This window comes from Palaemon carinicauda, chromosome 42 (assembly GCF_036898095.1).
Source record: "Palaemon carinicauda isolate YSFRI2023 chromosome 42, ASM3689809v2, whole genome shotgun sequence".
Lineage (NCBI taxonomy): Eukaryota > Metazoa > Arthropoda > Malacostraca > Decapoda > Palaemonidae > Palaemon > Palaemon carinicauda.
Window position 1 is genome coordinate 45,790,261 of NC_090766.1, and position 17,511 is coordinate 45,807,771.

The 17,511-nt window shown below is 38.7% G+C and overlaps 1 protein-coding gene across 2 annotated transcripts in view; it reads right to left on the reverse strand.

Annotated features, from left to right (window-relative positions):
• Positions 1–17,511, reverse strand: part of LOC137632935 (treslin-like) — an 81,176-nt gene that overhangs the window by 26,491 nt on the left and 37,174 nt on the right. For both annotated transcript variants that reach the window (XM_068365038.1, XM_068365037.1), the window contains exons 3-8: positions 12,143–12,334; positions 11,488–11,612; positions 6,898–7,126; positions 6,570–6,695; positions 6,173–6,310; positions 3,203–3,341 (exon numbers count right to left, since the gene is read on the reverse strand). In XM_068365038.1, coding sequence (XP_068221139.1) covers positions 3,203–3,341; positions 6,173–6,310; positions 6,570–6,695; positions 6,898–7,126; positions 11,488–11,612; positions 12,143–12,334 — 949 coding nt within the window. The remainder of the gene's footprint in view (positions 1–3,202; positions 3,342–6,172; positions 6,311–6,569; positions 6,696–6,897; positions 7,127–11,487; positions 11,613–12,142; positions 12,335–17,511) is intronic.

The window sequence follows — 17,511 nt, forward strand, 5'->3', positions numbered from 1 at the left end:
TCCCTAATCATCTGTCAGGGAGCTCTTATCACATATCCAAGATCATAGAATCCATTCTTTGGCTCATTTCCCGTACCAAAGAACAGATGAATAAAAGAAATACTGTATTTGAATACAGTACAAGGGACCCATAATTTGATGAAATTGATACAAAAACACAAACCCTAGTTTAGCACAAGAATCATCCAACATCAGAACAGATAAAAATACCAGGGGAGATAAAGTTTGTGTTATAAGGGGAAAAAGTATAGATGGCAGAGAATATTATTGAAAAGTTTAGTCAACTTGACATAGGAAGTAAACCCATTAGGGAAGTTGATAAGTTTTATTCATGAAAGTATCTGGCACACTGAAACTAAAAAAAAAAAATGAAACATTCGTATCGAATAAAAAACTTAATACTCCCTTACAGTAGAGTGGACAATCACAAATTCTAAAAGTAATTTATATTACTCCTAATTATACAAAGCTGAGTCCTTTAATAACAGTACATTTTCAGCTTGGCAGGAACTAGGATGTTGAAATTTATGACGTTATGTCGGTAGTTAGTGGCGGGGAAGCCGTGGCCCCCGGGCAGCATATTCAATTAGTCACTCTTACCTTGACTTTGACCTTGACCTTGACATAGGGCTTGCAGGGTGGTTGAAGATCACTTGCATCTATGTCCGCTTCAGCAATTAACCAAACAAACATTGCACCAAAGGGGTAAAAGAAAAGAGAAAACGGCCAGACACTCCTCATTATCAGACTAACACCGCAATCGTTACCTTAAACCAGATGCTTCTTTTCCCATGAGGAGCTTGGTAAGCTACACAACCAAAGCAGATCAGTCGCTACAATACATTCAAATGAAAATTTATCTAAAGATGTGGGTATCCTTCCATGGATAGTCAGCTGTAAAGTTTGCCTGGCACTTCCAAACTTTGGTCTTTAGCACTTGTGCTACTGACAGGTTCTTCCTGAAGGCTATGGTAGATGCAATATTTTGGCTTCGTATGATTGTGTCCAGGGTGGTTCCCTCATCACTTTGTGGGAGCTCATGTCCGATTGTTCCATGTATAGTAGCATGTTGGCCAGGGCACCAGCCACCCATTGAGATACTACAGCTGGAGTGTCATGGAGTCCTTTGACAGCCCAGAAAGTACTACATTGGATCCTTCTCTCTGGTTACGGTTCACTTTCACTTAGCCTATACACAACCGAAAATTCTAGCATATTCTTTACAAATTCTCCTCTATCCTCAAACACCGGACAGCACTGATATTGGCAAACAATTCTTCTTCCCTGTAAATGTTCTGTAGCTACTTTCCTCTTGGTAAGGGTACACAAGACTCTTTAGCTATGGTAAGCAGCTCTTCTAGGAGGACACTCCAAAATCAAACCACTGTTCTCTAGTCACAGGTAGTGTCATAGCCTTTGTACCATGGTCTTCCACTGTCTTGGGTTATAGTTCTCTTGCTTGAGGGTACACTCGGGCACACTATTCTATCTAATTTCTCTTCCTCTTGTTTTTGTTAGTTTTAAAGTTTATAAAGGAAATATTTATTCTAATGTTGTTACTGTTCTTATAATATTTCATTTTTTTCTTGTTTCCTTTCCTCACTGAAAATATTTAATATTTCCTAGTTTCCTTTCTTCACTGGGCTTTTTTCCCAGTTGGGGCCCCTAGGCTTATAGCATCCTTCTTTTCCAACTAGGGTTGTAGCTTAGCAAGTAATAACAATAATAATAATAATAAAGAGAGCACTGATGAAATTCAAAGCAGATTTTATTTGTCTTTTTCCATGGCATGAATCCACCAATTGCTCACCACAACTCACAAAATAGAGATGTTAATTTCACTCCTAAACTCAGGGTTATTAAACATATTAAAGCACAGTTACAGTTAACAGTAAAATACAGTTCGTTTAATTAAAATATGAAAGAAGTTGGGGATTTAGGGTTCCACATTAGACCTCACGAGGTATGCTTGTGGAAATTTTTTTTTTATGTATCCACGATTTTGGCATAAGCAGCCGATTACATAAACTAATTAATCGCGAACAACAAGAGTTGACTGTACTGCAATAATGGGTGTGCGTGTGAACAGATGAGGGATCGCACGTGAACAGAGGTGGCGCTCCTGTGGGAGTGGGCTAATATCATCTCGCAGGGTTGTTTTATTCTTTGTCTTTGGTGAAGAAGTCACTGGGACTCTTGGACAAAACTGTCTCTTCCATGGGGAGAAAAACTATAGGAGACATGTACTGTATACGGAACTCCTATCAATCGGTCATATAGGACAACTTCGTCCATACGAGGGAAGATAAGGGTGACGTCCTTTCCTTCTAATCTGCTGTGTGAAGAGATGAAGGTGCAGCACAGGTGACGGAATAGCTCTAAGTTGTCCTAGGAATGGTTGGCAATAAAATCCCATTTCCTCAGTTACGTTAATATAATTTTCACTAATCCCAATCGCGAGGAAGTAAACAAGATCAGGTATGCTGTTAAACAGGAACAAAAATTGTTTATTGGCAGGTTAAACAAAAAACTCAAGTCAGCTACAATTATCAGTAAAACTACAAAACCTTTCTTCTTTAATTTACCTCACACACAATGAAATGCTAATCATTATCTAAAAGAAAAAAATAATAAACAGTCAGCAGTGATAGGATTGCATCTGTATCCTCTGTCAGCTGAAAAAAGATCACGTGTACCGTGGTGGTGGTGGGGTTGTTGTTTTTGTTGTTGTTGTTGTTTTTTTTTTTAAAGCTGAAAACGCTAAAGGACATGGGTTTGTATTCATGTAAGAACAAACAGTGTTTCAATATACATATACTTAAGACTAGATTCAACATTAAATACAGAATAGGCATTGATAATTGCATTGATACCCATAAATAGAGATCCAAGATTCAAGAACATACAAAAACAATACATGTTTGGATTCAGAACTAAAGGTTTCAGGTCTAGGCTGTATCATTCTCTACCTACCAATTTGTTTTTTGCTGACAGTACTGTATTTGCTAATCATCTTGATTTCTCAAGTTTCAATACATTGAGCACCTCAAGGGGCGAAATAATTTCTGCACTATAAATATCTAACAGTGTGTGCGATCACATAAATGAAGAAAATGAAACATATCCTTTAGATTTAAAATACCTCCTAAAACAGTCTGGGCAATTAAACAAACATAACGTAAAAAATAAAACAAAAACCTACCAAACAACCACAAAAGCTCCAAATGCAGTAAAGTCTGCAACTTGTATTGACTCAAGCGAGACTCTGCTGTTGTGTAAGTAGAACTAACTTCTCCAGCTGACTGAAGAACTCCATCACTTAAACCGTTACGAAGGTCGTCCTATTGGTCAAATGAAATAAAACATAAAGGGGTGAAAGAAAAATAAAACACTCATTTGCACTATCAAAAAAATCTACTTTTGAACTTGGTGGAAAATAAAGGAACATCAGTCTGTTGCCACTAAAGGTTTTATAAAAGAATAAAGAATAAGATCAAAACTGGATGGATGGATATGAATAAGATAAAAAACTGGATGGATGGATATATTGAATTTGGGCCCAGTGCTCGGGCCAAGAAGTAATTCCCTGTTCTAGTCTAAATGGGAAAGTCCTTAGGGAACACAACAGTACCTTCCAAAAGTAAGTTTATCCATTGTAAAAACCCACTTTTTAAATAGTCAATCTGATACAAATAAGCATGATGTATGACAATACTGTATAATACAATAAACTGCCCCCCCCCCCACCTAAAGTAGACTTGAATTTTAATTCCTGGAAGATTTACACAGGATATTACTAGGATCTGGAAAGTGTTGCAAAGAGCTCGATGTACTTGGTTTCTTCATCAGACATCTAAGAAACCAGATCAATCAAACTATTGGTCACTAAAGTTAAAACATCTACAAAAGACCCAAGAAGCAGAATAATTGATATAAAAAATAATCCCACAAGAGGAAATTTGAGGAAAGAAAAGTAAGAGAATGAGCCTCAAAGAGGTCATGAAAAAAGCTACAATACAGATTAAAAATCAGAATAAAATACTTCTAATTACAAGTTTATGACACATCTACAAAATTTGAGTCTCAAAATATTTGCCCCATCGAATTCGCAAACAGGTAAAATAATCTTAACAATAAAATTTCCAATTTTTATACTCAACTTATATTCATATTGTTTCTTCTTCAGAAGTCCAGTTTAATGGACACAACCATGAAATTTTACAATTTCTAAATACTGCCTTTTTCTTTCACTTCAATACGTAGATGTCCTTAAAAAGGGAATGAAACCTTCTTGGGAAATGTTTCCCAACTTTTTTTGATTGTGACCACAAATAGTCATAACACAGACAAGCAACCCTAATGTGTGAACATGTACAGCAGTCATAAATTCAAACCCTTTCATTTCAGTTATACAGTATTGTACTTGCAAATGTTTATGCCTTAACATTATCCTGTTTATATGTTTATATTTATCAACAACCCATTTTAATAATTCTGAGCTGGAAAAGAAAACATGGAAATTTTACCTGCATATCTGGTCATAAATAAATGTAAATTTTTCTCGTTACTAGAAATAGAAAATGTTTATACTTTGCTGAAAAATTTCAGTGATTTGTAAAATTAATACAAAGAACTATGTATAAAAGTGAAAATAAACACGGACCACACTGAAAGAAAGACTACAAAAAATTATAAAAACTCATAAAGCTTTCTCAGTAGCTACCTTGAACCTGCTTCATTTTGTGTACAAGATTTTCTAAGTTGGGTTTTATATTCATTGCCAAAGCACACTCCAGTATTCTTCTGAAGTTATACATATTCTTTAAATTTAATGACTGAATGTAAAATCACTTATTTCAGATAAACACTGAATCATCATAACATGATTAATACGAGACTCTCAACTAACGTTCGAGTGAGATCTTACTTTGAACGGAGGGATATTAGGATCAGGACATCCTCAGTCTTCTGCCTTGCAATCTAGCTGTCAAATGGGGCATCTAAAATTGAGGTTTAGCAGATGAAACTTAAGAATGCATAGATTTAGAGGTAGAGGCTCTGTATTAGACTTTCAATTCTGAGGACAGTAGCATACGTTCAGAACCCTTACATAATGAAAAGCTATTAATATTAGAATGACTACAGGAGGATGGGTTAGGTTTGTCCTTCATCTGAGATGAGGTTTGTTCATGATTTGAGGACAAAATTTATAAGACTAAAGGAAGATTCACTTGAATTCTGAAGTTTAAAAAAGGAAGCTAGTGATGTAAAGAGACTGTGAAACATCACTATCAAAAGTTAGCTGAACTTGCGTGATGTCTAAAGGTGGTGTGTCAAAATAGTCATCATCCATGTTGTAATCAACTAGCCTAGTCTTCCCTGGCTTCTTCCCAGAACTAACAGCATATTTCCTTTTGTGCTCAGAACTGTTAACCTGGTTGGCAACCAATGAAACATACTTTTCCATGAATGGATGAGTGAAACCCAACATTCCCAATGATTATTTAAATCAAAGTATTACTCCCAACATGATACACACAGGGAATGGGGGAACATGACCTCCAAGAAATAATTTACGGGAACATTCCAGGTAATAATTGCTAATTAAACTAGGAGAAGACATTAGAGCACAGTAAGTAAACAATCTAAGAGCGTATGATCACAGAATGTTGACGAAGATAACTGAAGACTAGTCACAGGTGGCAACCTGGACATTTCACCACTTAATGCAAAGGGTTCCATCCCCTTCATAAAGGCATTATTTATTGAAGAAAAAGAAAATTTCAAAAGTTTATGTTTTATTCAAAATATAATGGATTTGTCCTGGAGTCATACCCCACATGTCCACCAAGTTTTGTTGAAATTGGTTCAGAAGTTTTGGCGTTATGTCATTCACAAATGAAAAATAAGCCAACAAAATATTAGCCATTTACTTAACATTGCAATTATCTCAAATACTGCTGCATACTTTTACTTGATGCTATGAAGCATTCACCTATAGGTAATACCTCAGATGACTGCAAGTTTGGTCCAAATCAGTACCGTAGTTTTTGTGTAAAATTACTCACATAAAACAGAAAAAACAAATATACATGGGGTGGAATAAATACCATTCACAAAATTTTTTTCAAAAGGCAACAAGCGCTAAAAAAATAAATTGACAATAGCTTACCTCTACTGTTACACTGCCAGAATTCTTGATATGCATTAAAGCAAGATTAATGATAGTCTGGGCAGTTGTGTACGAATCCGTTTCCCCTCCATTACTCTGGCGTAAAGCTATCAGAGACTGCTTTAGTTCCTCTGCGTTCTAAAAACAAAAAATATACCCAATACATATCTATCTGCATTTCAGCAGTAAAAAAAAAAAAAAAAAAAAAGTGTACCTACTGCTACCAATATATTTAACTAGATTCTTCACTTCATAAAAAGTAAAAAAAAATATCGCTTATAAGCATTTTAAAATGTAGTCTGGAGTAATTATTGTAAAAATAAACTACAAAATAAATTTGCAAAACAAAAATTTACCATCTACTATATGACCTCATCTATACAATACAAAAACTTACCTGGGGATCCGATACAGTATTCAAAACTTGTGATTCTAAGGCCTGAGATTTTCGAGCTTGCTCAGAAGCAAGTGCAGCTCTGCGCTCTGTGGCTTGCACACGTTCCTCCTCCTCAGCAAGTTGTTCCTGAATAAAAAGGAGTAAAGACAAATTACTTCCAACTAATATGCTAAAGGCCTCTCTTTCTTCCAACCTTTAGGAATTTCTATTTTTTTTAATCATACAAACAATCCAGCCAGCAAAAACTTTCAGAGTTATGACCCTTTTTTCTTTATGCACACGAAACAACATAAATACAAAGTGAAATGAGTACAATATAAACATTCACCTTTACTTTCTGCTGTGCTGTAACTATGTGGGATTTTTTCACCAACTGCTGAGCTCTTGACATGTTTGGGTTAGTATTTACTCCTGGTTCAGGATCAGCAGGAGGTTGAGTGATATCCACTAGATCCAGTCTTTCAATTTCACCAGTCGCTAAAGCACGTGGAATCTGTGGCCTATATTTCTTTTGTAGTCGCTCTTGCATTGCCAATCTTTCTACTTTTGTCGCTTTCCTGAGAAAAGAATTGGTAAAATAGAAGACCATCGAGAATAAAAGATGTGATGCCAATGTAAGGAATCACAAGTCCATTTCCCATAAATATGCAAACCTTGAGCTCTTGACAGATGAGATATGTTTCAAGACAGCTGAATAGCCCGCTTACATACTCACTGGTAACATCAAGTCATATTGAAATTGGAGGTAGGACTTCTAGGGAGATAGGTGATGACAGGACAAGTATGTATAAAGAACTCAGGGTTTGTATACATAGGAAAAATAAGAATTATTTCCAAATGTCATTTCTTCTGGCAATATATACAAACCACTTCGCTCTTAATATTTGATACTCACCATTAAGTAGGTGGGAGACCTAACCCAATTGGCTAGTTCCTGTCCTAGGGTGCAACTCTGTGCTTTGCCCAAGCTGTTTAGATACACCCTACCACCTCGCTAACTTTTAACATCCACGAGAAAACTAACAGCTCGAGGAATTCATGCAATGGTGCATGAACTAAGTATTGTGATTTGACCAGATAAGGGCAATCTTAGACTTAGGCTACGCACGACTAAGGCATTGCCCGATTCCACTTCACTCGGAGATAGGAGACATAAATATATATGTATATATATCAGGTGACACAAAGTACAATGGTACCCACGTCAGTCAAAAGGGGGCAGCTTGCCGAGTTTCTCAGATGTTGATACATAAAAGGGGAGAACGAAGAATAAGGAGGCCAGTCACTCGCACATTCATTCTAGACTTTCTACTGGGTAACGTCTGGCCTAAATCGACTACTACTTGCCCTACAAGGGAGCCAAGGTGTTTCCAACCTTATTTTGTGCAGCTACCACAGGACTTATCAAGAAGGTATCTAGGTTCCTGTGGGTTACATCTTGCAGGTAATGGGCTGTGAAGGTTCTTTGGCGTTTCCACACGCCCTCCTGTAAAATCTGCATCACAGAATAGTTCTTTCTGAATGCCAGGTCTACAGTTGAAAGGAATAGAGTCCGATTATAGGGAACGTGTCTGATCCAAGAAAAGACAGTGATGCTCGCGATCCTCCTCTTCACTCCACCCGTACTGACAAAGTGTCTGTTAACATGTGGATGACCTCTTATGGTTTATTTGAAATACTTCTTCAGCGACCTCACAGGGCATGAATCTATGATCTTCTACAGCCAGTGTCACCTGTCCCTAACCCCTTCAATGGGCGATATCGATGAACAGACCATGAGGCTCACCGATACTATTTGCAGAGGCCAGGGCTAACAGAAAAAGTCTCAACCCCTTCACCTTGTTGACGTCAATACGCGTCAAAACATGCCTGGTAATAGACCCAGTGACATCGGGATAACATCTTCATTACTATTATCCTTATAATTATCATCATTATCATAATAATTTTCACAAGCTACAAAAGTGTATAGCACATGGCTGTATATCACACAAGTTCACACTTGGGGAAATTTCACAAAAGAATCTCCCCTCCCTAACATTAGTCCTTCCCCCTCCTGTCTTCAGCCAACCAAATAAGTTTTTGAGATTCTAGCCTTTTTTTTCTGAATTTGTAAGAGCTATTTTAGTCTCTTTCTGTTACCATGAAATAATCACACCATTCTCTCCAGCCAATAATGACACTCTCTAACTTAGGTATTACTCAACCTACCCCTTGACACCCCCACTTGGGAGACTGTCATCCTACCACCAACCAAAATACTTGTGATTCTAGTCTTTATTCATGATAATGTAAGGTCTATTTTATTGTTTTTCTATGTTGTCACAGTGGTCATAATCACAGAGAAAGTATCCCTACCCTCGACTATATGTCCTACTCACAAGACGAAAACTTACCATTACCAATAAAAGAAATAGTTGACAGAAGACGAGATTCATCTTTTTTTCTTATTTTAATCCTTTTTTTCAACTATCATTTCTACAATATAATATCATCTTCATGTTTTATATATTTCATATTAGTATTGTTCATTGTTTTTAAGAGTAAAAGTTAGCCTATTGTGATTATTTCCATTTATTACCATTCTGCTGTTTCAACACAGTATTCGTCATGTTCTTACATGCCCAGTCTATAGTATTTCCAAGCTCGTGAAATACTCAAACAGGAATGATACAATTCACAGTCCCAGTCACACACGAGGTGGAATCACAGACGAACGAACAAACCTTATGTCAAGTGAACTAAAAATCAATCAATCAATCACACGAGAGAGAGAGAGAGAGAGAGAGAGAGAGAGAGAGAGAGAGAGAGAGAGAGAGAGAGAGAGAGAGAGAGAGAGAGAGAATATGTGCCATTGCAGGTAACTTAAATGTCTGTGCATGATGACTCTCTATTGTATAGCTGTATAGTAAACTGAAGCTTGCACAGTTACAGCTTACCCCAGGAGATAAGATAAATTTTTAATACGACGTATTGCACAGAGCAATTTGCGCTTACTATACAATAGGCAAAGAGTGGGTAAGTGAGGTATTAACCACTAAGGCTGGCGAGTGAGGCAAGTGTTGGATTACGTGCAGAGATTTAAGTGAATGTTGGACTCCTTCAACTGTCTGTTGTGGTGAGAGGGGGATTTAGCGCGTAAGCTGTTGTTGGGCGATGAACTGCCTCACAGTTCGTTGTGATGGGCGATGGTTCTAAACTGGAGCGAGGTTACCACCCATTAGGTAGCAATCCCGAAGGATCTGCCTTCATCGTTGTCGGCAATAAATCTTAAAAGCAAAGGCCTATGAGACTCATTGATGGAAGCCGGACACCGCAAGTGGTCCTGCGTCAGCTAACGAGACTTGTTTTGTACCCTCAGGGTACGGAGGGAAGGCAGTCTCTCCCAAAGGCGGAAAAGGCGACCAACCCCTGTTGGCGCTGTCTGTCAGGAAGATAGCTGCCTGTCGAAGGTGGAGAGCAGCTCTCCTTCGGAAAGGGAAGTTGCTCAACACTTGGTGGAAATTAACTTTCCCTCAAAAGGGAATTTTTCCAACACCTGTAGGAAGACCTCCAGCAACACTCTCTTCTTCCCGTCAACGACATGAGCTTCAGTTGAAGGTAGGCATCGAGAGCTGCCTACGACGATGATACTGCATTTTAAGTTACTGGGTCACCCTCCTATTCCAGTATTAAGAAATACGAGGGCGACCCCGACGATTGGCTCGCAGTGGTAGACGTTTTTGTGGGATCCTCTGGTCACTCGTCGTCTGCTCACACGTCAATTCCACAACAGGAATCGGAGAAGTGAAGGTCAAAGATTGCCTTTCCGATTGGCTTTGCACTCCCTCTGCCGGCTGAGTCATCAGTTTGCTGATAAAACCACTCAGGAAAGAACCTAACCCAAAAAAGAGAAAGGTGTCCCCTGAGAGGAGCAGGAACATGCTTCAGACTTTGAATTCCCTCGCTGACCGAGTCATCTTAGAAAGAGGGAGTGCGACGTCGTCAGCTCGTTGATAAGACTACTCAGGAGAGAACCCCAAACAGCAGAGGTGTGTTCTGAGAGGAGCATAAACATGCTTCAGACTTTCCACTCCCTTCACTGGCTGAGCTTACTCGGACAGAGGGATTGCGCAGTCGTCAGTGCAGACGAGCAAGACCGAGGTAAAGCTCCAAGTCGGCTGCAAGAGGCCTTCTAGAAGGAGAATGGTGAAGGTGCATCAAAGGAGAGCAACTCCCATTAGGGAAGAGATCAAGCAGAACAAAGAAGAAAGAAGAGGTTTCTCCGTCCCTGAGGAAAAACCCTGAAAGACAGAAACCTCTTTGACTTAATGCATTCCAACTCTTAAATAGCAACCATCGCACCTGCAAAAATAAAACTAAATGAAAAAATTAGTCAAAGGCCAATCAAAATGGTTAAGCAGTAGTGCGAAACAACATACAATCTTTAAAGTGCCAACACAGGCGTATGTAAGTAGAGTAGCTGGAACTAACCCCTACACCCCTAACTAGCAGTGGGGCTAGTCTTCCAAGTTCGCCAAAGTATATTCCCTAATAAAGAGCAAAAGGGTTTGTATTGGTGACGGAGCAATTAATAATTTGCAAAAATTAAAAGCAAACTCTTATAATCATCCTCGAACTAATAAAAGAAAATTGATATACTATTTTTCAAAGCAGTGTAGACGATACTGTATAACAAAAATATATACAAAGGGTGCACCTCATTGGGTACAGTGCACATATATCTTAAAATTCAGAAAATCTTAATAATAATATTTAATGTTTTTAAGTCTATCAAACAACATATCCTTGAGTATTTTTCATGAAAAAAATTAACAAATTTGTCAGAGCACTGATAGAAAGTACATCACTGTAAGTTCCATGTTGTATTCCCTAACCCTACAAAAAAAAAAAGTAAAAACTTAATAAAAAGACTTACTTTTTTACAATTTTCTTGACTGCATCCTCACATGCTAATAATGGTTTAAACCATTTTTCGGTATAATGAGCGGCAAACCTTCTTGTTGTTACCTCAGGTTCTGCTGATGAATGTGCTGGTGCACTCTAGAAACAGAGAATACTAGTTGAGGATACAAGGATGTCTGAATTTTGAAGACATAACTGAAGTACTGGGACCCTAAGGACAATTCAAAATACCAATGTCCTTAGTTGTTAATCAATTGCATGACTTATCAGAAATTTCATCGGTTATTAAAATGATATACAGTAGGTATCTTTCTACAGTCTGTATGAAGAAAAATTTTATACATTATATTTTTGTCAATTTCCTATATCTTTATAAATTAGTCTCCTTTCTTCCACAGATAATTCCAATCCCTTTCACTAATTTTTCAAAATCTAAGAAGCAATTAATTTTCCTTTCATCATTTTCGAAAGAAGCAGCAACACACACCACTGAGCAACTACTAGGGTTCAGTTGCTGTGAAAAATTATCAACTATAAAATTGATCCCATCTTTGCAATCATAATTTGCAGGGTTCTAATTATTTAGAAGTTATTCATGGAGAATAATTTTACAATAACAAGGACATACTCCTGTAATGTGTATATCTACAACAGATTTAGTAACTTACCTTCAAACATTTTTCCGCTGCTTGTGTTACAAACTTTAAAATGGATGGATGTTTCACTTGTGAATCCTGGGCACCTGTTTTGTTCATGACAGGTGGCGTAGCTAAGCCAGAGGCTGACACAACTGCTAAACTCCCGACACTACCGGCCCATGGGCTCAAAACTGCAATCCCTCCACAATCCAGCTTCAACAACTGAAATCAAAATGCATGATACAGTATTATCCAAATTAATCTATATTGTATAGCAAAAATTCGCAACTTTTTCTATGTCTGTATGTTTTACAGTGAACCCTCGCTACTTCGCGGTTCGACCATCGCGGATTCACCACTTCGCGGATTTTTTCCATAACCCATATATATACAGTAATATATACAGTAATATATATATATATATATATATATATATATATATATATATATATATATATATATATATATATATATATATATATATATATATATTTTATATATATGTATGCATGTATTTATGTATATATGTAGGTATGTATATGTGTATACATATAAATATATATATATATATATATATATATATATATATATATATATATATATATATATATATATATATATATATATATATATATATATATATATATATATATATATATATATATATATATACACACACACACACACACACATATATATATATATATATATATATATATATATATATATATATATATATATATATATATATATATATATATATATATATATATATATATATATATATATATATATATATATATATATATATCTATCTAAAGTAGGAAGATGTGATGTAGTTCTAAGGGAAAAGTATGGGAAATATGTCTGGGTAATAAGCAAAGCTCTACCTCTAGTTTGTTTCTTCATTATGATCAGAGATAAATGTAAACAAAACATTGGTTGCCATTTTTTATCGTGCTTTTTAGCGTGTTTAGGAAATGCATGATATAAAATCACCTTTAATATTTATGCCTGTTTTAGTTTAGGGTACTGTAGTACATGCATTAAGTGTTCTGTACATTAAAGGGTAGTTTGTTAACAGTACTACGTACAAGGGAAGGTTTTAAAAGTCTGAATATACATGTTGAATAAATAGGTAAATATGGTGTCACTACTTCGCGGATTTTCACCTATCGCGGCCGCGACTGGAACCTATCTACCGCGATAAACGAAGGTTCACTGTATAAGCTCTACATGAAAAATTAGAGGCTATTTTAAAATGAATTTTCAGTATAACTATTAAAATTCCCAATAGATAACCCACAAGACAGCCAAGTTGACCAATAAACACAAACAAAAACACATTTCAGAGGTACCTCTGACTTTCTCAACAACAATTTTTCATTTTAGAAAGTACAAGCCCCTTAAAGAAATAAATTTAGGGGCTTTACCTGCTTATTCATAGCAGTAAATGCTGTAAAGTACCTGGAAAATTCAACCTTTGAAGTTTTAAAAAAACAAGGGAGGGGAAAGAGGGAAAGAGACCTAAATTATATGGATGTGGCCCACATATTTCTTTTAAAGATCTCCAATCTATAAACATCACTTTCTCTGTAAGTAAACTCCCATACTATGAAATGGCAATTGGAACAAGGGGGGGAGGGGAGCTGACAAGTTCTGAAGGACATAGCCAAGGTTCGTACTTGCCTGTTGTTTGGTACCCGTACCAAACATAGGCGGTACTCTGAAGAAATCAATGCAGTTGCTATGGGGCTATTTTTGTAGCCTTAGAAGTGCACTTTGTTCCTAGACTAGTCTTTAGTGACAGAATGAATCCCTGTAGCTCTGAAGGCCTTACACAAGCACAACGGGAAGACCTGCATTCCTGCTCTCCTTAGGCTGTTTGCCCTCAGTAGATGAGGAATCCCTACAATGGACTCATGGAGACCTTGTACTTCCTCTCTAGCTGCGAGGGCGAATCTCTTACCCTAGTCGGAGACGAGTGTCTTTCCCGATCACTCCAGGAATACTTCAGTGAGTGAGATCTATAAGAACTTATTTGTGGAGCCTTCTTAGGTGGGTCTCTCCTCTGTATAGTTATTTGCACGGGGACGTTGTGCGTAGTGATCACTCACTTGTATATCGCTGTTGATTTCTTGATTCTCTGTTTCTCCTTTCTGATCAATGCGCACCTTATCCATAAATGAGAGCATGCGCTAGGAGATCAATCACGTGAAGGATAGTTTATAGGCGACTTACTATACTGACTTTCGTGCAGAGAATCCTCCCCTCAGAATTGCATGCTAAATGGTGAGTGCACCTGTACAAATGAACAGATCAGCGCTACCTAATAGAAGTGTGCACGAACCGATAAGCGCACGCAAATAGGAATATGTCCTAACAGGTGAGTGTGCAGCAACAGGTGTGTCCCAACAAGTGAGTGTGCAGCGCTCATTAACAGATGAAATTTCTAACCAATAAGCACACACTAGCAGGACAATGCGGACGAACAGGTGATTTCATGCCAACATAGGATGAGAATGATCTTCTGTCAGCATGTGCGTACAGGAACAGTTGAGAGCTCAGGAACTGGAGAGTGCAGCCAAACAAGGGAGTGTACACCAACATAAATGAGTAGTCATGCCCAAATGCGTGTGCACTAACTGAAAGGGCGAGTGCAAACAGGTGAGCAAACGTGCACACAAATAGATGAGTGCTAAGGATCAGAGAAGTGTGTGATATTTCTGTAAGAGTTCAGAACTCTCATCCTCTGCAAAGGGAAGTCTTTGAAGATTCACTGTCAGACGAGATGAGGTTATACCTAACAGCCAGATAGGTTCATCCCCTAGGGAACTAGAGGTGACCTTGGAGGGGGCTGAGAAGGTTAAAGGCTCTCTCTCCTCTTTGCTTTTGGAAGACTTTACCAGGAGACTCCGTTGTAAAAGAAGAGGTCAAAGAAATCAGGCTGGGAGGAGAGGGAGGCCAGGTGTGTTTCCTACGCTTACTCGAAGACATCATGCATTCCTTAGTTAACAGGGACAACACTACAGGTGAGAATCATAGATCCATTGCACCTTCACAGGTCCAGGGCTGGACACGGGGTAACGTCAGTGGCTTCCTCTACAGGAGCAGCAGAGGAAGATGAAACAGAAGATGACTTAGTCTGGGATACTGCTAGAACTTGCAGGAGTTTCTACATACTGTGTATGGGATGCCCTCAAGACCTTAAGAAGGCCAGTTTCCTTCGGCCAAAGTTGTCCTTAGCACTATAGTAGTATGAAAATACAATGTTGGGCTCACCCGCAGGGGGAAGGACGAGGACAACCTGCTTCTTTAGGGGAAGCAGATAAGACCACACTCTTCTGAGTTTGCCCCAAAGATAAGTTGCAGTTATTATCCTTCTTAGTAATCCCACCAGAGGAGGGAGAACGAGAAGGATCAGACACTTGAGTACCAGAGGAAGAGAAAAGAGGTCCAGCAGATTAATTTCACTTCCAGGAAGACCTCAAAGGCAAAGAATCTTGTTTATGACTTCTTCCCTACTTACCGTAACCCAGCCACTGCAAGGATAGCCATTTCCTACACTCCTCACAGTAATGACCTCTGCAAGAAGGGCAAAACCCATGCGATCCACATTGATCCACAATTGCAACCCGATCCACCTGGTCAGGACCACATGCCTGCACATGGTTTCTACATAACAATCAAACAGATAATTTGAAAAGAGAAAGGAATGGATGAATACACCAAGGGTATATCTGTAATGCTCAGCAGCTGAAGTCAAAGTGGCTACTCAGTAGGGTAGTAGGGGGGGCAAGGCTTCTCACTTCCCAGGCCCACACTAGTAACGACCGACATCTCGTTATAACCAGCCAAATTTCCAGCTTCAGCTGAAATCAAACTCCTATTAAAAAAATGAGGTTTGTATTCATGTAAAAATTACAAATTCAGAGGTAATTTGTATTTTTCCTAACGATATAAACCTTAGCTATTTATATGGGTATTACTTTTGGCGAAGCTAAAAGGACGAGCCATTAATATTTAGCAAGGGTTAACTACTCAACCCACCAGTTAGAGGGGGATAGGGGGTTGCTTGCTACCCCTCCCACTCACACACTTGTGATTGAGCTCACTTTGCTTGGAGGTAGGACTTCAAGGGGGGACAGGGTTGGAGGACAAGTATGTATAAATAGCTAAGCTTTGTATCATTAAGAAAAATACAAAGTACCTCCGAATTTGTCATTTGTTCTGTAACTGGAATACAAGCCAACGTTATTTATACGGGAGACTCACCAATTAGGAGGGTGGATGTCCCTGCCAATCTGGCTTTTGGGCCTTACCTGGGGTACTCCCTATTGTGCAGAGATTAGTGCAACAATAAGGAGACCCTAACACCTCGCTAAACCTGCTAGGCATGGTCTGCAGCCTACGCAAGCTGTGTGTGATGAGAAACTAGAACTGTGACCGTCAAGGTAAAGGCTATTCTGAGATTTGCAGGGAATAACCGAGGAGACAGGGTTATTCCCAATACCACCTCGCCAGGGTATAGGGACGCAACAGTATTGGGACAATACTAGGATACACAAACAAGAAATGGTTTACCTGCAGAAGTTTGAGGTCAGCTTGTGTAGAGGACACAAGATGCTGATTTCCCAAATATAGGGGAGGATGAAGAAAGGAAAACGGCCAGACTTTCCCATTCATTCACTCAGACTAAAACCTGGGTAACCAATGCCCTGAACCTTCTGCAACTTGTCCAATAAGGAGATTGAGGTACTAAACCAGCTGTTGTGAATCCTCAAGAGGCCCAATAGAAAACGTATAGAGGTTCCTGTGCGTCACACCTTGCAGGCAGTGGGCGGTGAACGTAGTTTGGCGTTTCCACACTCCCACTTGCAATACCTGCGTCACAGAGTAGTTCTTCTTGAAGGCCAGAGACGTAGCTATGCCCCTGACATCGTGGGCTCTGGGAGGACATGCTGGAAGAGAATCGGGATTCAGAGCACGGTCAGTGACCCTGCGAATCCATGCGGAGATCGTGTTTTCTGTGATCCTCCTCTTGTTTCTGCCCGTGCTGACGATCAGTGAGGGCACTCTGGGCCGAGCTGCTGATGATCTCTTGAGGTAGCATCTCAAACATCTTACTGGGCATAGTAACGGATGATTGAGTCGACAGTTACAGAGAGGAGACTCTTTATCCAGAAGGAGTTGAATCTAGGATCTGAAACCTGGATTCTGAGTCTAGGCAACAGGCTCAGGGATAAAGCTGAGGAAATGCCCACTCATTTCAGTTTAAAGGCGAGACTCAAGGTTGAGCGATAGCCTTTAACCGTTGAAACCAAAAGATGCATTTCCTCCTTCAATACACGAGAAATTCCGCTATTGCTGGAATAGTGGTATTGAATGGATCGAGACCC